The sequence below is a fragment of the Salmo salar genome, chromosome ssa13 (assembly GCF_905237065.1).
Source record: "Salmo salar chromosome ssa13, Ssal_v3.1, whole genome shotgun sequence".
NCBI classification, from domain to species: domain Eukaryota; kingdom Metazoa; phylum Chordata; class Actinopteri; order Salmoniformes; family Salmonidae; genus Salmo; species Salmo salar.
The window spans coordinates 61,583,898-61,609,570 of NC_059454.1; the positions used below are offsets into that span (position 1 = coordinate 61,583,898).

The 25,673-nt window shown below is 43.1% G+C and overlaps 1 protein-coding gene across 4 annotated transcripts in view; it reads right to left on the reverse strand.

Annotated features, from left to right (window-relative positions):
• The window catches only part of LOC106567546 (CXADR-like membrane protein), a 141,494-nt gene that overhangs the window by 27,684 nt on the left and 88,137 nt on the right, over positions 1–25,673 (reverse strand). Inside the window, exon 1 of one of the 4 annotated variants that reach the window (XM_014136986.2) lies at positions 2,404–2,553. The exons of 1 other annotated variant lie outside the window; for it this stretch is intronic. In XM_014136986.2, coding sequence (XP_013992461.1) covers positions 2,404–2,494 — 91 coding nt within the window. In that variant the 5' untranslated portion in view covers positions 2,495–2,553. 2 more of the 4 variants (XM_014136989.2, XM_014136990.2) reach the window with 2 other exon arrangements.

The window sequence follows — 25,673 nt, forward strand, 5'->3', positions numbered from 1 at the left end:
ATAAGAGCATCTGCTAAATGACTATACGGTTAAAAGTAAATGTTTTACATATAGATCTGATATTCCTGTATTGATGTCACACATGTATTTGTACATTTCTTTATTAAAAATGTAGTTGTTACATTTGACTGTAAAACCTAGCAGTACTACTTTTTTTTCTCTCAGAGGCGGAAATATAGTGTTTTGCAAAAAAACATGATAATTTGTCTCACTGAAATGAAACCATCAAGTGATAGATTTTAAACAAATATATGCCCCATGCCATGATTAGACAGTGAAAAAACACACATTTCTTGATACAATAAAAGCAAATTTACCAACTTTCTGAAAATGGATATATAGTGTTACAAAATGAAACTCTTCAAATACTCCCACCACTTTTGAATCAAGTCAACAGCTTAGCTTCTCTCGTCTCTCTGACTGGTTCACTATACATTGGTTACACAAGTCTCTCTCTCTCTCTCTCTCCCCCCCACACACACACACACACTCTTGTGCAGCTAACCTTGTGGGGACATACAATTCAGTCCCATTCTGTCACGTTCTGACCTGTAAAGGTGTTATTTGTTAGTGTTTAGTTTGGTCAGGACGTGGCAGGGGGTATTTGTTTTATGTGGTTCAGGGTGGTTGTGTGTATGTGTCCATGTAGAGAGGGGTATTTGATTTATTAGTCCAGGGTTTTGGTTATTGTTCTGTTAGTTTATTTCTATGTTTTGTCTAGTCATTTGTATTTCTATGTTTAGCTAATTGGTGTTGGGGCCTTCAGTTGGAGGCAGCTGTCTATCGTTGCCTCTGATTGAAGGTCCTATAATTAGGGGTGTGTTTGTATTGTGGATTGTGGGTAGTTGTATTCTGTTTTGTGTTCTTCACCTGACAGAACTGTTAGTGTCGTTTTCGTAATTGTATACGTGTTTCATTTTGTTTCACCTTCTTCAGTATTAAAAAGAAGATGAGTATACACTTCCCTGTTGCGTCTTGGTCCTCCACACACGACAGCCGTTACACATTCAAAATCCTATTTTCTTTAACCCTAAACCTAACCCTAGCTCCTAACCCTAAAACGAATCCTAGCTCCTAACCCTAAACCTAATTCTAACCTTAACCCTAAATGCCCTAGAAATAGCATTTGTTCGTTTACGATTGTTGTGTGGATTTCTGGTCCCCACAAGTATAGTTAAACACGTCCACACACACACACACACACATATTTATAATTACCCACATAATCCACTGATCACCGCTAATGCTATGAATGATTTATACCCACCATGTGTAAAGGATGTCACGCTGCTTGCTTAACGAGTCCCACTTTCTCCTGATTCGGCTCATACCGAGGCTTTGTTAGCACACGTGAATGCCCTCCTGAAGCATCTTACCAGTCTGTGCTACGCGAAAAGCTAGCTATTCGCTGCCGCAAGTGAGGAAACTTCAGGCTATGGAGAAAGTTTTACACATACCGATGTGCTACACATTCACCTTGATTGGCACGACAGCCAATCAAGCTGTGTGCCATGACCCCGGGAACGCTAAAGCCATATCACCTCTGCATATCGCCCACTCTCACATATCCTCATATATCCACATGGCTGACCAAGTCTAGGGCTCTCCATGACACTAGCATAAAAGCTAATTAGAGAGCGCTAACCGATTAGCCCAACCCTCTTCCCTCCCATACATGACATGATGGCGGCAATTAAGATACAGTATGTAATTAGAAGGAGCTAGAGAGAGGACAACAGGATAATTTTCTAATGATTACTCAATATGGGCCTAATTAGATTAAATTGAGTGCCACTCAGAAGCTCGGGGGTGACATGCAGGTGAGAACAGGATCCCTTAGTGAAAGTAATGTCTTTGCTCACAAGCTAACATGCTAACTAGCCTCCTGCTTTTAGAAAATGCTGGAAAGTCAATGTCCAATATCCAGTAGAAGTAATTTCTCTAGCCAACCTGGCAACAGCCACTTCCTGAATATAATAAGATGGCCGCCGCTAAAAGTGTTGGGTCCCTGTATTTAAAATAAATACAACAACATAATTTGATCACACTATGCATATATTATCAGACACTGAAACTCCGGTTGTAGCCGTCCGCTAAATAGAGATTGTTCTCTTTTGATTCAGTCCCATTTAATAACTTAAATGCATTTAATAAATAAAGATCTTTAGGGTTACGGTATATTTTGGAGTGTTACACATTTTCATTCCACTCGCTCCTGTTTTAGCACTATGTTTCGCATAGCTATTGATCTTTGTGTAGTTAAGAACGTACCGTAAGCTTACTCCACAGATAGCTTTCTTCACAACGTTGTCAAGGAGGGGGGGGGGGGTCACATGTGTTAGCAAAGCAGAGGTCCTGAGTTCGAGCCAGGAATGAGCCAAATCGGTGGGAAGTGGTACTCACTAAGCAAGCAATGTGACATCCGTAACATTTGCACTTTCCGATGTCGTGTTGGGAGTTGGCAGGGGAGGACCTGAGAACTCAGCAAGCGCATCTCTCTCTCTCTCTCTCTCTCTCTCTCTCTCTCTCTCTCTCCCTTTGTGGGAAAGAGGTCGGTGTTGGCTGTGGTTCATGGCAGAAGCAATGCAAACGGATGCCGGTTTTACGTGAGCTCATATAGTTTTTTGGAGCTGTTCTGCGTTAAGCACATCTCTTTCAAGATGTGAATGAATTAATTGTGGCTTCCCTTTCATATGACTGAATACAATGGTTGACGGCTATTGATAGAAAACACATCTCTGGCTGTCATCACAGAGCGTGAAACACATGGAAGTCAAGCAGAAGGGGAAATTCTGAAATAACTGAATAACTGTTATTCTGAATTAAGTGCCATGAACAGATTTTTTTTATGATTAAATGAAATATATTATGACATTACACTCCCTTATAACGTTCTTTAAACATTCTCGGAACATTTTCTGGCATGAGTGTCATTCAGATACATGGTCATCAGTGGAAGAAAGAAACATGACAGAGAAGGTTAAAGAATAGGTAGCATAAATGTAAATGGATTTGCATTAGTATACACATCAAAAGTCCCAATTCAAAGTTACACTTCACTTTTACATTTTTTCGAGTTATTACATAAGAATTATCAGAATTCCCGAAGAATGCCGCTGTTGCTATCAACACCTAGGCTAGCTTACAGGTACATTAAAGTAAATCAAAGTATAGCCTACTCACAGAGAACATGCCGAAAAGACAAAACAAAAAGGAGAACAAATGAGGTACTGCACGATTAGAGCAAGCAAGTTTGATTTAATTTTTTGTGTAGAGCCCACGGCAAGAAGGCACTAGAGCCTGCCATGCAAACGGGTACCCACTAGATAACACATCCGTGAAGAGCATTAGGATGCTGCATGGCTGCACGTGCCACTTCTGTTCCTTGTTTACATCACACTCCCTTGATTGGTGGATTTTATCTCGCTAACACTTCTGGAATGTAATTACATGCTAGCATGGCTAGTGGCTAACGTTGCGCTAGCTACCGAGCAAGCATACGGACTCGGTAGCACAGAGTAGATTCTCCATATGATGTTGAGAAATAGTGCATTGTGGGTAGTTTAGAAGATATCCGGAAGTTAATAAATATGTAATAACCCAAAAACATTACTGTGTTTGTACTTATAGGTAACCAGATCGTGACTACAACTAAGGTACTATGTCTTTGACCACACTGTGTTCTTACTTATGCTTCCTACCTTTTAAGCAGGTTACAACTTCATAGAAGAGATGCAAAGTGGAAACTTACCAGCAGCACCACAGTATACATATGCTGACCGTGTATAAGGTAAAATGACCATGGGGCTATGGATAAAAGCCTAAACGTTAAATTGTTCGTCCTTTGGACTGTGATCATCCGTATTAGAGGTCGACCAATTAATTGGCATGGCCAATTAATTAGGGCCGATTTCAAGTTCAAGTTCATAACAATCGGTAATCGGCATTTATGCTGATTATGGCCAATTACATTACACTCCACGAGGAGACTGCGTAGTAGGCTGACCACTTGTTATGCGAGTGCAGCAAGGAGCCAAGGTAAGTTGCTAGCGAGCATTAAACTTATCTTATAAAAAACAAACAATCACTAGTTAACTACACATGGTTGATGATATTACTAGTTTATCTAGCTTGTCCTGCATTGCATATAATCAATGCGGTGCCTGTTCATTTATCATCGAATCACAGCCTACTTCGCCAAATGGGTGATGATTTAACAAGCGCATTCACGAAAAAAGCACTATCGTTGCACCAATGTACCTAACCATAAACATCAATGCCTTTCTTAAAATCAATACACAAGTATATATTTTTAAACCTGCATATTTAGTTAATATTGCCCGCTAACATGAATTTATTTTAACTAGGCAAATTGTGTCACTTCTCTTGCGTTCTGTGCATGCAGAGTCAGCGTATATGCAGCAGTTTGGGCCGCTTGGCTCGTTTTGCGAACTGTGTGAAGACCATTTCTTACTAACAAAGACTGTAATTAATTTGCCAGAATTTTACATAATTATGACATAACATGGAAGGTTGTGCAATGTAACAGTAATATTTCGACTTAGGGATGCCACCCGTTTCATAAAATACAGAACGGTTCCGTATTTCATTGAAAGAATAAACGTTTGTTTTCGAAATGCTAGTTTCCGGAATTGACCATATTATTTGGTAGTGCATGGTGTGTGCAACGCCAGGGTTGTGGGTTCGATTTCCACCGGGGGCTAGTACAAAAAAAATGCATGAAATGAAAATGAAATGAATGTAAGTCGCTCTGGATAAGAGGATCTGCTGACTAAAATGTAAAAATGTACATGGCACATATTGCACTTTCTTCTCCAACACTTTGTTTTTGCATTATTTAAACCAAATTGAACATGTTTCATTATTTATTTGAGACTAAATTGATTTTATTTATGTATTATTTATGTATTATATTAAGTTAAAATAAAAGTGTTCATTCAGTATTGTTGTAATTGTCATTATTACAAATATATATATAAAAATCGTCCGATTAATCGGTAGTGGCTTTCTTCGGTCCTTCAATAATCGGTATCGGCGGCGAAAAATCATAATCGGTCGACCTCTAATCCGTATGGTCTATGATGTTCTGGCCTGGGCTGTTAGTATTGTTCCCCAGTCTGGATGAGGCCAGTACAAAAATAAATATAAAAAAATAGGAGTGTGTGTGTGCAGTATATGTGTGTGTGTGCACACATGTGTATGGGAGTTTGTGTGTGTTTGTATGTATCTGCGATTATTAACAAGCCACTTCACTGAGTGAGAGCTCAAAGCAGAGCATCAGAGAGAGAGAGACAGAGATAAAGGAGCTGGTTCCTCTGAAGATGCCCTAAGGGGAGTCGTGCTCCAGTAAATTCCCTCCTCCCCACAGCCTCCTCTCCAGTCTTATTATAGGAGCACATAGGACCCAGTGGGACACATCGAGCCCCGTACCCTTCAAACTGTCCAAAGTCACGCTGCCTGTCTGACTAGCCTGCCCACACACCCGAGTCAACACATCGCCCATGCTCCCATGCTCTGCCACAGAGAAATGCTCAGACCTGAGGAATACAACACAGCGACTTCAAAGAGAAAACTAAAAGAGAAGGGGCCTAACTTACGGCTGTGAGCTCAGATTTAATTATTATTTATGTTCGCCCCATCATTTGGGGTGAAGTATCCTCAGCATGCATCAGTGGGCCCAAAACACGAGGGGTTGAACGTCGACTAACTGACTGTGTGAGCCGCACACTGATACAGTTGAAGTTGGAAGTTTACACACACCTTAGCCAAATACATTTGAACTCAGTTTTTCACAATTCCTGACATTTAATCCAAGTAAAAATTCCCCGTCTTAGATCAGTTAGGATCACCACTTTATTTTAAGAATGTGAAATGTCAGAATAATAGTAGAGAGAATGATTTATTTCAGCTTTTATTTCTTTCTTCACATTCCCAGTGGGTCAGAAGTTTACATATACTCAATTAGTATTTGGTAGCATCGCCTTTAAATTGTTTAACTTGGGTCAAACGTTTCGGGTAGCCTTCCACAACCTTCCCACAATAAGTTGGGTGAATTTTGGCCCATTCCTCCTGACAGAGCTGGTGTAACTGAGTCAGGTTTGTAAGCCTCCTTGCTCACTCATGCTTTTTCAGTTCTGCCCACACATTTTCTATAGGATTGAGGTCAGGGCTTTGTGATGGCTCCAGTACCTTGACTTTGGTGTCCTTAAGCCATTTTGCCACAACTTTGGAAGTATGCTTGGGGTCATTGTCCATTTGGAAGACCCATTTGCGACCAAGCTTAAACTTCCTGACTGATGTCTTCAGATGTTACTTCAATATATCCACATAATTTTCCTCCCTCATGATGCCATCTATTTTGTGAAGTGCACCAGTCCCTCCTGCAGCAAAGCACCCCACAACATGATGCTGCCACCCCCGTGCTTCTTCGGCTTGCAAGCATCCCCCTTTTTCCTCCAAACATAACGATGGTCATAATGGCCAAACAGTTCTATTTTTGTATCATCAAAAGTACGATCTTTGTCCCTATGTGCAGTTGCAAACCGTAGTCTGGCTTTTTTATGCTGGTTTTGGAGCAGTGGCTTCTTCCTTGCTGAGCGGCCTTTCAGGTTATGTCGATATAGGACTCGTTTTACTGTGGATATAGATACTTTTGTACCTGTTTCCTCCAGCATCTTCACAAGGTCTTTTGCTGTTGTTCTGGGATTGATTTGCACTTTTCGCACCAAAGTATGTTCATCTCTAGGAGACAGCACATGTCTCCTTCCTGAACGGTATGACGGCTGCGTGGTCCCATGGTGTTTATACTTGCGTACTATTGTTTGGACAGATGAACGTGGTACCTTCAGGCATTTGGAAATTGCTCCCAAGGATGAACCATACTTGTGGTGGTCTACAATCTTTTTCTGAGGTCTTGGCTGATTTCTTTTGATTTTCCCATGATGTCAAGCAAAGAGGCACTAAGTTTGAAGGTAGGCCTTGAAATACATCCACAGGTACACCTCCAATTGACTCAAATGATGTCAATTAGCCTATCAGAAGCTTCTAAAGCCATGACATAATTTTCTGGAAATTTCCAAGCTGTTTAAAGGCACAGTCAACTTAGTGTATGTAAACTTCTGACCTACTGGAAATGTGATACCTTACCTTATACACTGTCAGCATATGTATACTGTGGTGCTGCTGGTAAGTTTCCACTTTGCATCTCTTCTATGAAGTTGTAACCTGCTTAAAGTGAATTATAAGTGAAATAATCTGTCTGTAAACAATTGTTGGAAAAATGACTTGTCCTAACCGACTTGCCAAAACTATAGTTTGTTTACAAGAAATTTGTGGAGTGGTTGAAAAACGAGTTTTAATGACTCCAACCTAAGTGTATGTAAACTTCCGACTTCAACTGTATATCTTCCAGCCTTAAATTCAATGTGATTGATGCCATCCCTAAGGTATACTTACAGTACTGGTCTCAGTGAAGGGCAATGAATAACTTAGTAGTGAGTATGCATGCAAATGCTGTGGCATGTGCCGTATCTGCATAATGAAACACACAACCTGCCTGAGAGTACATATATCAATCACACACACACACACACACACCATGTGTAAGGCCGTTCACACAGCTTCTAGGCTCTTCTAAAATACAGCACTCATTACACTTTAAGGGCTTGGTGTTACATACAGTATGAGTGACTAGTGCCTCTCGTCGCGGTTTAGGGCTAGCCCAAGGGGACAGCCTTGGCGAATTGAGAGCCCCACTGCTACCTGCCGGTGAGACGCCTTATTTCTTCCCTTCGCTTGACAGTTCAGCCTTCTGTTAAAAAAGATTGAGGGTTGGTGTTGCATTATGCCAAGTACCCTGCGACATAGCGATAAATAGTTATTTCGTCTCCAGCCAGATTTGAAGCCGCTTGGACCTCGCAGAGTTTCCATCTGCGGGGTGATGGGTACAATACTCACTTCTGCCAATAGGTATGCAGCGCCTACTGTAGAGTGTGAACCACTGCATTTAACCATAGAAAGAGGACTGGGAATATGGCCGAATATAAACAGTGTAGTTATTCCCTCCGCAAGGCAATCAAACAAGCAAAATGTCGATATAGGGACAAAGTGGAGTCGCAAATCAATGGCTTAGACACGAGACATATGTGGCAGGGTCTACAGGAAATCACGGACTACAAAAAGAAAACCAGCCACATTACGGACACCGACGTCTCACTTCCAGACAAACTAAACACCTTCTTTGCCCGCTTTGAGGATAATACAGTGTCACCGTCATGGCCAGCTAACAAGGACTGCAGCCACCCCCTCTCCTTCTCCGTGGCCGACGTGAGTAAGACATTTAAACGTGTTAACCCTCGCAAGGCTGCTGGCCAAGACGGAATCCCTAGCCGCGTCCTCAGAGCATGTGCAGACCAGCTGGCTGGTGTGTTTACGGACATATTCAATCGCTCCCTATTCCAGTCTGCTGTCCCCACATGCTTCAAGATGGCCACCATTGTTCCTGTACCCAAGAAGGCAAAGATAACTGAACTAAATGACTACCGCCCCGTAGCACTCACTTCTGTCATCATGAAGTGCTTTGAGAAACTAGTCAAGGATCATATTACATCCACCTTACCTGCCACCCTAGACCCACTTCAGTTTGCATACCACCCCAACAGGTCCACAGACGATGCAATTGCCATTACACTGCACACTGCCCTATCCCATCTGGACAAGAGGAATTCCTATGTAAGAATGCTGTTCATTGACTACAGCTCAGCATTCAACACCATAGAACCCTCCAAGCTCATCATTAAGCTGGAGGCCCTGGGTCTCAACCCTGCCCTGTGCAATTGGGTCCTGGACTGAAGGGCCGCCCCCAGGTGGTGAAGGTAGGAAACAACATCTCCACTTCGCTGATCCTCACACCCACAAGGGTGTGTGCTCACGCCCTTCTGTACTCCCTGTTCACCCATGACTGTGTGGCCATGGACGCCTCCATCTCAATCATCAAGTTTGCAGATGACAACAGTAGTGGGCTTGATTACCAACAACGACGAGACAGCCTACAGGGAGGAGGTGAGGGCATTCGGAGTGTGGTGTCAGGAGAACAACCTCTCATTCAACGTCAACAAAACAAAGAAGATAATCGTGGACTTCAGGAAACAGGAGAGGGAGCACCCCCCCTTATCCACATCGAAGGGACAGTAGTGGAGAAGGTGTAAAGTTTTAAGTTCCTTGGCATACACATCACAGACAAACTGAAATGATCCACCCACACTGACCCTTTTCATCTCATATGTATATACTGCACCTTATTCCATCTATTGCACCATGCCTATGCCACTCGGACATCCCTCATCCATATATTTATATGTACATATTCTTATTCCATCCTTTTAGATTTGTGTGTATTAGGTACTTGTTGGGGACTTGTTAGATATTACTGCACTGTCAGAACTAGAACTAGAAGCACAAGCACAAGCACTTCGCTACACTCGCATTAACATCTGTGTATGTGACTAATAGCATTTGATTTGATTTGATTTGAACTTCAGGCCCATTTTTAACAGTTTTTAGGGGCCATGGGGGAAGTTTGGAGAGTGACGAATAAGAAAGGAACAGCTTTAAACATTGAAAGATCAGCGCATAATGTGGCAAAGCACTTTAGCTTGTCACATAAAATTACAGCATGTCAAGCATGTGACCTTTTTCCTGTCGTTTCCTTTTTTTGCAGACAATCTAAATGTTTGATTGTGCCACCAGCTCTAAGTGAATAGGCCTAAAGGAGAGAGGAGAGGTGGATGCGAGGGAAGTAGCATCTGGTTGATTCCCATTTTGTGCTCAACTTCCACAAACACACACTCATCTGTTGGAGTTTTGTAAAAATTCACATCAAGGCAAGGAGATGTTAAACGAACTGACAGACTAAAGTGACATACAAAACATAACATCCACCACCGTCAGACTTTAACTTTTTTGTTTAGAGATCATGGCTGTGGTTGCTCCTTCTGTTACCTCATTCCTCTACGAGGGGGTCAATTATTGTAAGTGCTCCTGTAATTACTCAGCTGTCTCCATTCCATATGCGGTGCTAGCCCTCTACAGAAGTATTTGGCCTGCTGGGTTGAGGTTATCAATATTTCCTGCCCATTAACCCCCTAAAATGCCCATAAAAATCTGTCAATTTAAGCTAATAGTTTTTATTGCACTTCCGCATCTGCGGTGAAAGGTGACAGAGCTAGAGCGGTGTTTGTCAGACCATGAGACATCCCGAAAATCAGTATTTTAACAAAATCCTCTGTAGCATCCGAACAGTTTGGGCTACATACTAATATGAACCCTTTGTGGAAAGGTGAGACTTACGAGTGTTTTGCTCTAGGACACCCACAGGCCTCACAAGACTCGTCTGAAGGTCCCCCTTTACTAGCGAAAATTGTTAATGGAAGTATATATGGAGACTGTTTAGTGCCTAAAATAAGGGGTTAATTACAACAACAAAAAAGTATTCAGACCCATTGAATTTTCCCACATTTTGTTACATTACAGACTTATTCTAAAATGGATTTAAAAAACAAAATCCTCTACACACAATACCCCATAATGACAAAGAGAAAACAGTTTTTTAAACATTTTTGCAAAAACCTTATTTACGTAAGTATGCAGACCTTTTACTATGAGACTCGAAATTGAGCTCAGATGCATCCGATTTCTACTGATCATCCTTGAGATGTTTCTACAACTTTATTGGAGTACACCTGTGGTAAAATCAATTGATTGGACATGATTTGGAAAGGCACACATCTGTCTATATAAGGTCCCACAGTTGACAGTGCATGTCAGAGCAAAAAGCAAGCCATGAGGTCGAAGGAATTGTCTGTAGAGCTCCGAGACAGGATTGTGTCGAGGCATAGATCTGGGGAAGGGTACCAATTTTTTTTTCAGCATTGAAGGTCCCCAAGAACACAATGGCCTCCATCATTCTTAAATAATAAGAAGTTTGGAACCACCAAGACTCGTCCTAGATCTGCCCGCCCGGCCAAACTGAGCAATTGGAGGAGAAAGGCCTTGGTCAGGGAGGTGACCAAGAACCCGATGGTCACTCTGGTAGAGTTCTAGAGTTCCTCTGTGGAGATTGAAGGACCTTCCAGAAGGACAACCATCTCTGCAGCACTCCACCAATCAGGCCTTCATGGTCGAGTGGCCAGATGGAAGCCACTCTTCAGTAAAAAGCACATGACGGTCTGCTTGGAGGTTGCCAAAAGGCACCTAAGGACTCTCAGACCATGAGAAACAAGATTCTCTTTTCTGATGAAACTAAGATTGCACTCTTTGGCCTGAATGCCAAGCGCCACGTCTGGAGGAAACCTGGCACCATCTTTACAGTGAAGCATGGTGGTGGCAGCATCATGCTGTAGAGATGTTTTTCAGTTGCAGGGACAGGGAGATTAGTCAGGATCGAGGGAAAGATAACTGAGCAAAGTACAGAGAAATCATTGATGAAAATCTGCTCCAGCGCGCAGGATTGGCTTCGGGACAAGTCTCTGAATTACCTTGAGTGGCCCAGCCAGAGCCCGGACTTGAACCCCGATCGAACATCTCTGGAGAGACCTGAAAATAGCTGTGTAGCAACGCCCCACATCCAACCTGACCAAGCTTGAGAGGATCTGCACAGAATAATTAGAGAAACTCACCAAATACAGATGTGCCAAGCTTGTAGCGTCATACCCAATTAGACTTGACACTGTAATCGCTGCCAAAGGTGTTTCAACAAAATACTGAGTAAAGGGTGTTAGGTAAAAACTCGACGAACACTATGAAAGCTTAAACCAAGTTTATTCTTCCCAGAGGATCAACATAGCTGCATTAGACAAACATTTTCACACAAGCACTTATATTTAACCCTTTCTCCTAGGCTGAGTCTTCTCCTACACATCTGAACAAACATTGTATCTTTACTGCTAGGCAGGAAACTAAGTGATACAGGCCATAAACTTTTCTTTCTCCCTTAATGTGACCTGACCTGACCCCGACCCCCTTCATCACTAATCCATGGCTCTCTCCCCTTACCAATGCCTGCCACGTGATCGCTTTCCCTGCACTCAGCACATTCCAAGCTGAATACTTTCCAAAGGCACTGTATCGCTCAGATATAGGACAGACACTTTGGAACAAACTTCCTTTTGATTTTTTTTGGGGGACTATCTGTTGTTCCATGTAGTGAATGTGTTATTCAATGCGTTTGTATGGGCTAATAGTAAGGCCAAAAATAGTTTTTCATCAAATAATTTCAATTTCTTGGGGGGGATAAAATTCTAAATCAAACAGATAAATGATCCTTGGTATGACCTTCTTAAAACAATTCTATTTAGCTTAGTACACCCCCCGGCTTAGATAGGGCTTAGACTGTTATTGGTTAAAAATATAAGCGTCTGTCTCAGTGACTGCATGCAGCACTTTGAAGAAGCTATCCCACAATCCTTCGCTTCTACTGCTGACAAGGCCAGGGTCCTGTCTTTTCTGGCAGAAACAAAACACTGCATTCCATAGTAAGAACCTCATACCAACGGTCAAGCATGGTGGTGGTATTGTGATGGTTTGGGGATGCTTTGCTGCCTCAGGACCTGGACAACTTACCATTATTAAATTATGCTCTGTATCAGAGAATTCTACAGGAGAATATCTGGACATTTGTCCATGAGCTGAAGCACAGCTGGGTCATGTAGAAAGACAATGATTCAAAACACACAAGCAAGTCTACAGTACATCAGAATGGCTGAAAAGCAACACATTTAAAGTTTGAAATGGCCTAGTCTAACAGACCTAAACCCAATTGAGATGTTGTGGCAGGACCTGAAATGAGCAGTTCACGCCGAAAACCAACACGTCGCTGAGTTAAAGCAGTTCTGCATGGAAGAGTGGAACAAAATTCCTCTGCAGAGATGTTAGAGACTGATCAACAACCACAATACGTGTTTGGTTGCAGTCATTGCAGCTAAAGGTAGCACAACCAGTTATTGAGTGTAAGGTGGCAAATACTTTTTTACACAGGGGCATTGGGTGTTATATAACTTTTGTATCATTTACATTTACATTTAAGTCATTTAGCAGACGCTCTTATCCAGAGCGACTTACAAATTGGTGCATTCACCTTATGATATCCAGTGGAACAACCACTTTACAATAGTGCATCAAAATCTTTTAAGGGGGGGGTTAGAAGGATTACTTTATCCTATCCTAGGTATTCCTTAAAGAGGTGGGGTTTCAGGTGTCTCCGGAAGGTGGTGATTGACTCCGCTGTCCTGGCGTCGTGAGGGAGCTTGTTCCACCATTGGGGTGCCAGAGCAGCGAACAGTTTTGACTGGGCTGAGCGGGAACTGTGCTTCCTCAGAGGTAGGGGGGCCAGCAGTCCAGAGGTGGATGAACGCAGTGCCCTTGTTTGGGTGTAGGGCCTGATCAGAGCCTGAAGGTATGGAGGTGCCGTTCCCTTCACAGCTCTGTAGGCAATCACCATGGTCTTGTAGCGGATGCGAGCTTCAACTGGAAGCCAGTGGAGAGAGCGGAGGAGCGGGGTGACGTGAGAGAATTTGGGAAGGTTGAACACCAGACGGGCTGCGGCGTTCTGGATGAGTTGTAGGGGTTTAATGGCACAGGCAGGGAGCCCAGCCAACAACGAGTTGCAGTAATCCAGACGGGAGATGACAAGTGCCTGGATTAGGACCTGCGCCGCTTCCTGTGTGAGGCAGGGTCGTACTCTGCGAATGTTGTAGAGCATGAACCTACAGGATCGGGTCCAGGGTCACGCCAAAGTTCTTAGCACTCTGGGAGGAGGACACAAGGGAGTTGTCAACCGTGATGGCGAGATCATGGAACGGGCAGTCCTTCCCCGGGAGGAAGAGCAGCTCCGTCTTGCCGAGGTTCAGCTTGAGGTGGTGATCCGTCATCCACACTGATATGTCTGACAGACATGCAGAGATGCGATTCGCCGCCTGGTTATCAGAAGGGGGAAAGGAGAAGATTAATTGTGTGTCGTCTGCATAGCAATGATAGGAGAGACCATGTGAGGATATGACAGAGCCAAGTGACTTGGTGTATAGTGAGAATAGGAGAGGGCATAGAACAGAGCCCTGGGGGACACCAGTGGTGAGAGCGCATGGTGCGGAGACAGATTCTCGCCACGCCACCTGGTAGGAGCGACCTGTCAGGTAGGACGCAATACAAGCGTGGGCCGCGCCGGAGATGCCCAACTCGGAGAGGGTGGAGAGGAGGATCTGATGGTTCACAGTATCAAAGGCAGCAGATAGGTCTAGAAGGATGAGAGCAGAGGAGAGAGAGTTAGCTTTAGCAGTGCGGAGAGCCTCCGTGACACAGAGAAGAGCAGTCTCAGTTGAATGCCCAGTCTTGAAACCTGACTGATTAGGATCAAGAAGGTCATTCTGAGAGAGATAGCAGGAGAGCTGGCCAAGGACGGCACGTTCAAGAGTTTTGGAGAGAAAAGAAAGAAGGGATACTGGTCTGTAGTTGTTGACATCGGAGGGATCGAGTGTAGGTTTTTTCAGAAGGGGTGCAACTCTCGCTCTCTTGAAGATGGAAGGGACGTAGCCAGCGGTCAAGGATGAGTTGATGAGCGAGGTGAGGAAGGGGAGAAGGTCTCCGGAAATGGTCTGGAGAAGAGAGGAGGGGATAGGGTCAAGTGGGCAGGTTGTTGGGCGGCCGGCCGTCACAAGACGCGAGATTTCATCTGGAGAGAGAGGGGAGAAAGAGGTCAAAGCACAGGGTAGGGCAGTGTGAGCAGGACCAGCGGTGTCGTTTGACTTAGCAAACGAGGATCGGATATCGTCAACCTTCTTTTCAAAATGGTTGACGAAGTCATCCGCAGAGAGGGAGGAGGGGGGGGGAGGGGGAGGAGGATTCAGGAGGAAGGAGAAGGTAGCAAAGAGCTTCCTAGGGTTAGAGGCAGATGCTTGGAATTTAGAGTGGTAGAAAGTGGCTTTAGCAGCAGAGACAGAAGAGGAGAATGTAGAGAGGAGTGAGTGAAAGGATGCCAGGTCCGCAGGGAGGCGAGTTTTCCTCCATTTCCGCTCGGCTGCCCGGAGCCCTGTTCTGTGAGCTCGTAGTGAGTCGTTGAGCCACGGAGCAGGAGGGGAGGACCGAGCCGGACTGGAGGATAGGGGACAGAGAAAATCAAAGGATGCAGAAAGGGAGGAGAGGAGGGTTGAGGAGGCAGAATCAGGAGATAGGTTGGAGAAGGTTTGAGCAGAGGGAAGAGATGATAGGATGGAAGAGGAGAGAGTAGCGGGAGAGAGAGAGCGAAGGTTGGGACGGCGCAATACCATCCGAGTAGGGGCAGAGTGAGAAGTGTTGGATGAGAGCAAGAGGGAAAAGGATACAAGATAGTGGTCGGAGATTTGGAGGGGAGTTGCAATGAGATTAGTGGAAGAACAGCATCTAGTAAAGATGAGGTCAAGCGTATTGCCTGCCTTGTGAGTAGGGGGGAAGGTGAGAGGGTGAGGTCAAAAGAGGAGAGGAGTGGAAAGAAGGAGGCAGAGAGGAATGAGTCAAAGGTAGACGTGGGGAGGTTAAAGTCACCCAGAACTGTGAGAGGTGAGCCATCCTCAGGAAAGGAACTTATCAAGGCGTCAAGCTCATTGATGAACTCTCCAAGGGAACCTGGAGGGCGATAAATGATAAGGATGTTAAGCTTGAAAGGGCTGGTAACTGTGACAGCATGGAATTCAAATGAGGAGATAGACAGATGGGTCAGGGGAGAAAGAGAGATGGGTCAGGGGAGAAAGAGAGAATGTCCACTTGGGAGAGATGAGGATTCCAGTGCCACCACCCCGCTGGCTCGATGCTCTAGGGGTATGCGAGAACACGTGGGCAGACGAAGAGAGAGCAGTAGGAGTAGCAGTGTTATCTGTGGTAATCCATGTTTCCGTCAGCGCCAGGAAGTCTAGGGACTGGAGGGTAGCATAGGCTGAGATGAACTCAGCCTTGTTGGCTGCAGACCGGCAGTTCCAGAGGCTGCCGGAGACCTGAAACTCCACGTGGGTCGTGCGCGCTGGGACCACCAGGTTAGAGTGGCAGCGGCCACGCGGTGTGAAGCGTTTGTATGGCCTGTGCAGAGGGGAGAGAACAGGGATAGACAGACACATAGTTGACAAGCTACAGAAGTGTTGTTTCTTGTATTATTGTCTCTTGTGTCTTTAGAGAACTGTTTCACTTTGATATCCTTTTTCTTCTGTCCTGATTTTCTCTTTCTTTTCTTCTGTTAACTAGATATTCTTTGTTGTTCTTCGTTAGCTAGCTAGCTTCTTCCAAAAGAGTCCCTAGCAACTGCTTAGCAACTGGTAAACAATTCAGCTAGCTAAGATTACTACAATTTTATGAAAAATAGTTATTTTTCAAAAGCCTATCTTCTTTGTTTGTTGCTTGTTTTTTCTCCTATTCAGTCTTCTTTTGCTTTTTTCCGATGTACTTCACTCTCTCTGTATCACATCTGTGTTATTTGTTCACTCTGATTCCCTTTATTTAATATTAGTTAAAGTTCTGATAACATTCAATATAAAAAAGATGCACAAATAGAGAAAATCAAAAAGGGGGAGAATACTTTTTCACGGCACTGTACATTGAGGTCTCTCAGGACCATATGTAGTCTGGTTGTGGTGTATTAAAGAGCGACTGCCTTTAACCTTTTCACGGGTGAGTTCCAAATATCTTTAACGGTCGCCCCAGCATGAGTCTTTTTATGCGCTTGATGTCAGAATGCGCTTATTGTTCCAAAATGTGATTGTTACGCAACAGGACAGTTAGCCTGCCCTCAAACCAAGACACACACTGCCTGCTAATTATCTATAGGCTATATTTCAACTTGTCAATTAGAAACTATTTTCTAATAAGTTTTATTCTCTAACAACACTTTGAACTGAGGTGTGTTCCCCCTCCTCATTAATTCACATAGAAGTAGCCCATTTCACTGTTGCGGACAATTTATGTTTGATGCTTTACTGAACTGGACAAACTTCTCTCTTCGATGAACGTCCAAGCACCTCCCCAGTGTGTCCCCAGATCAAGTATGCAGACATTTGTGCAGTCTACCACAAACTTTTCCCTCCGGCACATTTTCTGGCTGGCGCTCACATTGCCTTCATTGTTATTTTCCTTACAAATATTAACTTTGGACATATGTGCGTTCCAATCAAAGTAAGTGCCTTATTTTCTGTATATTGTGTTGTCGTTTCAACTGTAGCATACCGTATGTATGTATGTATGTATGTATGTATGTATGTATGTATGTATGTATGTATGTATGTATGTATGTATGTATGTATGTATGGAGCACAATGTATTTACTGTTTTATTCATATGTTTTCAAGTTCTGATGATAAATCATATATTCTGATTCTTGCATAGATTGTAATTGACACATATGACGTGCGTAAAATACTTTTTTGAAGGTTGTACTGTTTTTGATGAGCTAATGCTAAGCTATTTGCCAGCTATGTGTGGCGCCATGTTTGTTGACATTATCCAATGCATTATGGGTGTCATGTAAACGTCTATCAGACCAAAGATGTTATAACAAAATGAGGTGAGGGATGTTTCACTCATCTTTCAAGTAAACTTCCGGAAGTGAATGTAGACGACACACCCCCTTCAACATGCATACCAAACAGACCAAACTCATCTTGTCTCCTCTTCTTATCTTTGGTTGACCCGAAAATATAAACATACTGCACTCTAACTGCAGTTACACTGCAAAATTACTGCAGTAATGCAGTATTAGAATGCAGTATTTGCAGCATACTGCAGTTATGCTACACTCTAACTGCAGTTTTACTGCAGTGTACTGCAGTTATACTGCACTCTGACTGCAATCTTTTTTCGTAAGGGTCATTTCTATTAGCTAATTCATATTATGGTTTCTGTCAGCCGAGAGTTAGGTCAATCTTTCCTCAGTTAGCGCTAGGACGAATGTAGCCTACATTTTCCGGTTTGGATGATTATGTTATGCTGTCGCCACTTCTGTGAATGTCTGAACATTGCATCCAAAAATAAACTGGTCACATTCAGGACATAACGTTGTAAGGACTGTGTTTGTGCAAAATATTTCTGTGAAAAAAACAGTGTTACCAGCTCAAACGCCGACTATTGCGTTAATCGAAACTGGCCGTTCTAAATAAGCGTTCTAATCACACCAGTTTGAGCGCAGGGACCACTGTAGAATGATCACACCTATGTGTTGGTACACATAAAAGGGTTAAAAAGCAACAGATCCCTTTGAAAACGGCCTATGTGGCATTGATTTGAGTCAGAAACAGTTATTCTAGCGTCAAAATTGAATACAAAGTATAAATAAGATAATTTTTGTCATAAATTCAGTCTTGTCTAAAACAGAGTTTGGAACATCTGTGCATCCCAACGGGTAAATGAAGGTTGAGTTTTGAACTGACAATGTCCATTTGCCCAGTAAAATGGAGTGAACAGCTGTGGTAATTGCTCTCTATCCAAAAGCATAGACACTGACTTAGTTTACATAACACAACACTTTACGCGTTGAGAAATACTGCACCAAACACCTTAGTTAGATGTACATTCTTGGTGTTCTTGTCATGTTTTAGCCCTCTAGCAAATCGAGTTCCAGCCAATGAGTTTTAGCCCCAAGCCCATTTGAGTGACAGCTAGCAAGATGCACACACAGCAGACCGAGAGAGAGCAATGACATGGTGCACATATCAGCACAATATCCGGGGCTCTTGAGCGCTACTTTTGGCTCACAAGCGCAACTTTCAGAACTACCTGCTAAAAAGTATACAAAGGTACCGGAGAATCTGTTTATTGTCCAGGTGTTAACATCAGGCTGCTCATAGAATAGCTCACTCCCAGCACGCACGCACACACACACCACAAACACACGCAGGCAACACATCCCCCAACACACACACTAACTCGAGGAAAAGCTAAAGAGAAAATTTGTTGAAATAAAGCTGCATAATTAGGCCTGACAAGCGGCAACCTTGAAATCCATCTTCAAAGATATCTGAGATGTGATCCTTGATATGATGGAGTGAAGCTAAGCCTCCCGCTGGTCTCCCACAAAAGTAAAAAATCTTCTTATCCAATTAGATTATGGTAATTAGAGCCCTCCTAAACATCACCGGCGGGACGTTACGCCAACACCTGATTACTGAATCCATATCCCAAATGGCACCCTATTCCCTATATATATGCAAATCCATTTGACCAGGACCCATTTGGGACTCAGACTCTGTCTTATCTCTCGCTTGCATCTGTGGGGATTCTACCTGAAATTGGGGAGGATTTAAACCCAAGTCTTGGACGGTGGCCAAATTTGAACTCTCCTGATGAAAGTTACATTTTATATCAACAACATAGCTCAGGCTGCAGGAAGCTCTCTCATCCATTTATATGCAGATGATACAGTACTCAGCTGGCCCCTCCCTGGATTTTGTGGTAAACGCTCTACAACAAAGCTTTATTAGTGTCCAACAAGCTTCCTCTGCCCTTAACCTTGTTCTGAACACCTCCAAAACAAAAGCCATGTGGTTTGGTAAGAAGAATGCCCCTCTCCCCACCAGTGTGATTACAACCTCTGAAGATTTAGAGCTTGAGGTAGTCACCACATACAAGTCCTTTGGAGTATGGCTATATTTGTATTTTTAATCCCAGCCCCCGTCCCCGCAGGAGGCCTTTTTACTTTTGGTAGGCCGTCATTGTAAATAAGAATTTGTTCTTAACTGACTTGCCTAGTTAAATAAAGGTTAGATACAAATAAAGTTAGCTACTTGTCTGAGTATTTTCTCTGGCCTTTTGTGGATGCAGGCCTTTCGCGGAATGCTGAAACTCCGATAAATTGGTTCATTCGCTTCAAAATAAAGATTCCACTGTCAATATCGTCTCTAAACAGAGGCAGGGGGGTTGGTGGACTTGGACCAGGTTTCACAGCTTTGCGAATGGATGCAGCCATGCTTTTTTTGTGTTGAAACACCACTTACTGGTCTCTGTTGTGTAGGGCCCAGTGTTAAAAGCCGTCACCAAATGTCAAGCTGCCTGCGACTGAAGATAAAACCTTGCAGCTGCACAGAGCTCCTCAAAGGGACAGCCACTACAGTACATATATACACCATGAGCCTCCCACAACAACTGGCCATATAATTGAAGGAGAGAGAGAGAGAGAGAAGCACCCACGCAAGCAAACGTACCCACGCACACACAAACACATACGCACAAACACAGTAAGTGAACATTGCCTCCAGAAAACTAGACAGTAGCCCCTAATGGCATCCCAATGAGAAAGAATCCTCTCTTTCCATCATTATTCTCAGTCTAAATAATGATACACTCTGCCATAAATTGTCTCTCTCTTCTTTCATAGCATCAACTTAATCCTGGTGATGTGATACGAAAAGCCCTGCTGTTGTCTTTAGTTTGATATGAAAAGGAAATATTCATCATAGACATGTGTGGACATTTCTCTGTGACAGCATGGGTAGCACTATTGAAGCTATCTCCATTCCGATTGGACATGACTGGAACAGGGTCACCAGGAGGGATCAGCCATAGAGCTCTGCTACCGGATCCGAGGCCGGCGGGCCCCCGACATTATACATCGGGTTAGGGCCAGGTAGGGCCTGTTTTTTCATCAATAATTAGGGTGCGGGCAGGGATCGGGTATCACTAAATTGATCACTACCATTTTGATGCTGCGCCATTTGCTTGTGCTTTGCTGCGTAGTAGAGTCATATCTGACTAAGATCATAACATGGTGTCTGAAGTGATTTAACCTCATCAAATATAAGACAGGATAGATTATTTCACCAAAAATAACAATGTTCCTTGAGTTTTGTCGCAGTTAAGAGTGACGAAAAGTAGCTAACAGCTAACTGCTCTCTCATGTCTCTTCAGTGAGTAGAGCAGCCCAAGTGGAGCCGTTGCTATGGATACTCAGAGACTCAGATCCGCCATGAGCAGAGTGCATGCAGAGCGAGCTGTACGCAGGGAGCGAGTGACAGACAGACAGAGAGGATCAGCTAATGGATTTACTAACGGAGGAAGTTATTTCGGGTTTCGGGCGGGGCCTTAAATTTGTCAAAGGCAATCGGGCGGGCATGGGCAGGGCTCGGGATTAAAATGAATGCTGATGGGTATTTTTTTTTCCGCTGTCAACGGAGGGGCGGGGGGGAGGAGGGGGCATTCTGAAGAGTATTTTTCTCCGCTCATACAGGAGCAATAAAGACCTAGTTCATAAATGTTGTGATTTTTTTTGGGTAATTATTATTATTCTTTTGTTTATTTCAATACATCAGGGGGTGCTGCAGCACCCACAGCAGCCCTACTTTCTGCGGCTATGCAACCAGAGCCTAATCATAGCCTGCCGGCCCGTGATTGGTCTGTGACAGCACGTGGTCCTTTGTGACGACAAATAATAAACCAATTTTAGAGCCCAAAACGGCCATCTAAAATGTTTTTGTTTGGCCGTTCTGGTGATTGCAATCTACATAGGCTTTTTAGGGCAGACCAGGGCTTTTGGCAATGTGAGGTTGCTACGCAGTAGGAGACCTGCAGAGCTTGTCACTTTACGCTCCAGACCGGACACTGTGGGCTTGGTTTTCCACTACAGGGGCCTGAAACTCATTCACATCACTGTGATCCAAAACCACACACATCATTATCATATTTCCCAGTATGTAGATATAAAAAAAAAAAAATTCTACGTCTATGTTTGTGCATGTACATCGATGGATTAATTAATCTCACACTATACAAATATAAATAGCATACATTATTACAGTCGTTACTGAAACGGTTGTTCAAGTAGAGGCTTTAGGTAGTCTCATTTCTTAGTCTTCCCAACCCTGGCAGTCATTCTGAATGCAGGTTGTGGGTGATAAAAAATTCTAAATGTCGGATATTCCCACTCTGGTTGGATTCCAATTGGAATTATGCATGACTTTGCAAGCCAGCACAATGTGACTTGCAGGCTTGATGTGGCCTGTAAACTGTTAGTTTCAGGCCACTGTATTACACTCTCATAAAAAATGGTTTAGGTTGGCCAAAGAGCTCTATTTTCATAGCATCTAACCAAAGCAAACTCCAAGGCATTTACATTTGTTGGATGACATGAAAATAAAGCTCTTTGGCTACACACGCCAGTGGTGGTTTTGGCTTTGGAATAAGAATGCATGAGCAGAAAAGGATCCCAAACCTACTGTAAAATATGGTGGTGGATCTTTGATGTTATCGGGCTATTTTGCTTCCATTGGTCCTGGGGCCCTTGGTAAGGTCGACGGCATGAACTTTACCCAGTACCAGGACATTTTAGCCAAAAACCTGGTTGCCTTTGCCAGGAGGCTGAAACTTGGCCACAAGTGGATCTTACAGCAAGACAATGACCCCAAGCACACATCAAAATCCACAAAGAAATAGTTAATTGGCAACAAAATTAACATTTTGCAATGGCCATCTCAGTCTCAGGACTTGAACCCCATTGAAAACCTGTGGTTTTAATTGAAGAGGGCAGTCCATAAGAGCAGACAAAGGATATCAAGGATCTGGAAAGATTCTGTAAGGAGAAATGGTCTAAGATCCCTCCAAATGTGCTGTCAAACTCATAAAACATTTTAGAAAAAGGCTCAGTGCCGTTATCCTCACAAGGTAAGGTATTGAAAACAGGGGTGTCAATACTTCTGACCCCTACCTTTTTGAGAAAAAAACTATTGCTTGTTAAACAAAATCTTTTTCCTCAGAGCAATTGTATTTGTATAAAATAATATAATTTCAATTTTTTTTGTAAACAGTAGCTCAGTATTTGAATTATCTATTTTATACAGTCATTTTTGCTCATCTTTATCAAGGGTGTCAATCATTTCGTACCCCACTGTACATGTCTTTCTGTGCTTTGATCACAAAGATGCCAGATGTTTCACAAGCTCTGTGTCAAATGCATTGTACATCAGTTAAGTATGCACAGGGCCTTAGACTATTTGCTGTAAAAGTAAGATTAGGGCAAACATTTTCGCTAATTTACTGTAATACCACTTTCATATCTATTTTGCTTATTAAGCATCCTCCTCCTTGAAAACTATTCAGCGATAAAGCGAGGGGGAGCTCACTTTTATAAATAAGCACTTTGAGGTTCCCAGAGGAATGACACAGCACTCAACTCATCCATTGTAACTATGAGTTATCGCAACTTAAATCATGCAATCCCCAATTCTTACAATAAAGGAGAATTCCAGCCTATACCACCCATCAGTCCTTTAGCGTCACCGTGAGCTTGACATCAACTGGCACATTTACTGTCTTTTTATATATGACCCTATCACTAACAGTAGCAGCCACTTTAAGGATGCACTGCTGCTGCTGAAACAGATCATTGGTCTTTCTAGATCAATACTTAATTCACTTTTTGTGCTGCCAAGTCCTTTTTGCTGCACTTTGCAACTTTCATGCCCATTAGGTGGAAAATATAGCTGACTGGCGGGATGCAAGCGTGTGTGTGTGTGTGTTTGTGTGTGTGTGTGAATAATGTGCATAAGCATTGTGTGTTTGGGGGGGGGTTGCATGCATGCTTGTGTGTGCGTCTGTTTGTGTACGTCCGTACACTTCGTTCAAAAGTTTGGGATCACTTAGAAATGTCCTTATTTTTGAAAGAAAAGCAAATTTTTTTTGTCCGTTAAAATAACATAACATTTATCACAAATACAGTGTAGACATTGTTAATGTTGTAAATGACTATTGTAGCTGGAAAGAGCAGATTTTTAATGAAATTATCTACATAGGCGTACAGAGGCCCATTATCAGCAACCATCACTCCTGTGTTCGAATGGCACATTGTGTTAGCTAATCCAAGTTTATCATCTTAAAAGGCTAATTGATCATTAGAAAACCCTTTTGCAATTATGTTAGCCCAGCTGAAAACTGTTGTTCTGATTAAAGAAGCAATAAAACTGACCTTCTTTAGACTAGTTGAGTATCTGGAGCATAAGCATTTGTGGGTTCGATTACTGGCTCAAAATGGCCAGAAACAAAGTAATTTCTTCTGAAACTCATCAGTCTATTCTTGTTCTGAGAAATGAAGGCTATTCCATGCGAGAAACTGCCAAGAAACTGAAGACCTCGTACAACGCTGTATACTACTCTCTTCACAGAACAGCGCAAACTGTCTCTAACCAGAATAGAAAGAGGAGTGGGAGGCCCCGGTGCACAACTGAGCAAGAGGACAAGTACATTAGAGTGTCTAGTTTGAGAAACAGATGCCTCACAAGTCCTCAACTGGTAGCTTCATTAAATAGTACCCGCAAAACACCAGTCTCAACGTCACAGTGAAGAGGCGACACAGGGATGCTGGCCTTCTAGGCGTCTGTTTCTCAAACTAGACACTCCAATGTACTTGTCCTCTTGCTCAGTTGTGCACCGGGGCCTCCCACTCCTCTTTCTATTCAGGTTAGAGCCAGTTTGCTCTGTTCTGTGAAGGGAGTAGTACACAGCGTTGTACGAGATATTCCGTTTCTTCGCAATTTCTCGCTCAAAAACAAGGACATTTCTAAGTGACCCCAAACTTTTGAAAGGTAGTGTATGTCTGTGAATTTTATGTGTAAGAGGAAATCCAAAAAGGCATCTATGTCTTCCATAGACCAATTCTCTATCGCAGTTGGTTTGGCTGATACAAAAATGTAAGATTATCATCATGCACCCTCCAAGTTAGTTTGGCTTTCATTAGCTGTAATGTAATAGCCTGGAGGTTTGATTGAGTGCCATATAAGTTATTTTACCACTTCCAGGGAAGCCATAAAAACCTGACTAAGGCTGCTTCCCAAATGGCACCCTACTCCCTACATAGTGCACTACTTTTAACCATATCCCAATAGGCCCTGGTCAAAAGTAGGGCACCATATAGGGAATAAGGTGCCATTTGGGACATAGTTTAAACACCCCGCAGTAAAAGAGTACTAATTGGAGGTGAATGCAGCCGCTCTGAACTGTACCCCCGGCCAACCGTAAACTATACCGGGGACTGTACCATGGCCAACCATAAGTTAACTATGCAAATAAATTATCTCCAGCTCAGGGCTGCAGCAATGTGTTTGGTTTGCTAACTTGCTAGCTAAGTGGCTAGCTTGCAAGATCAAACTTATTGGTTACAGCAGAAATAGTTAATCCCCTCCTGGATCAAGATCCCTGCTGCCTAAATTTGTTTTGTTTGTCAAATTATTATTATTTTTATTTTGGAAAGAAATAGAGCCCGTTGTGTGCACTGCCGGTAATACAGTACACCCCGGTATGGTACATGAACGGTATGAAAATCTGGATAACACATACCCTACTGTTGGCTACAGGGTGTGAGAGTGAGGGCACCAAGAGCCAGAAAACTAAATGTCAGGCATTCCTGGAGTTAATTGCAAACAGGCAGCACACCTTCCTCATTCATTAGCCCTTGATGTTGGGTGAAACACTGGCTAGCCTAACTGCTACATGAACACACATTAATGACACACTACTTCTTTCACAACAATGGGCCTCTGGGTCCTGAACAGGAGTACATGTAATATGATGTATATAAAACAGGAGGTGCCATATACATCCATGTTCCATACCTTTCCATGCCTTCTGTAAACTGGTTCATGGGGTAATAACTGAGCATTTAGGGT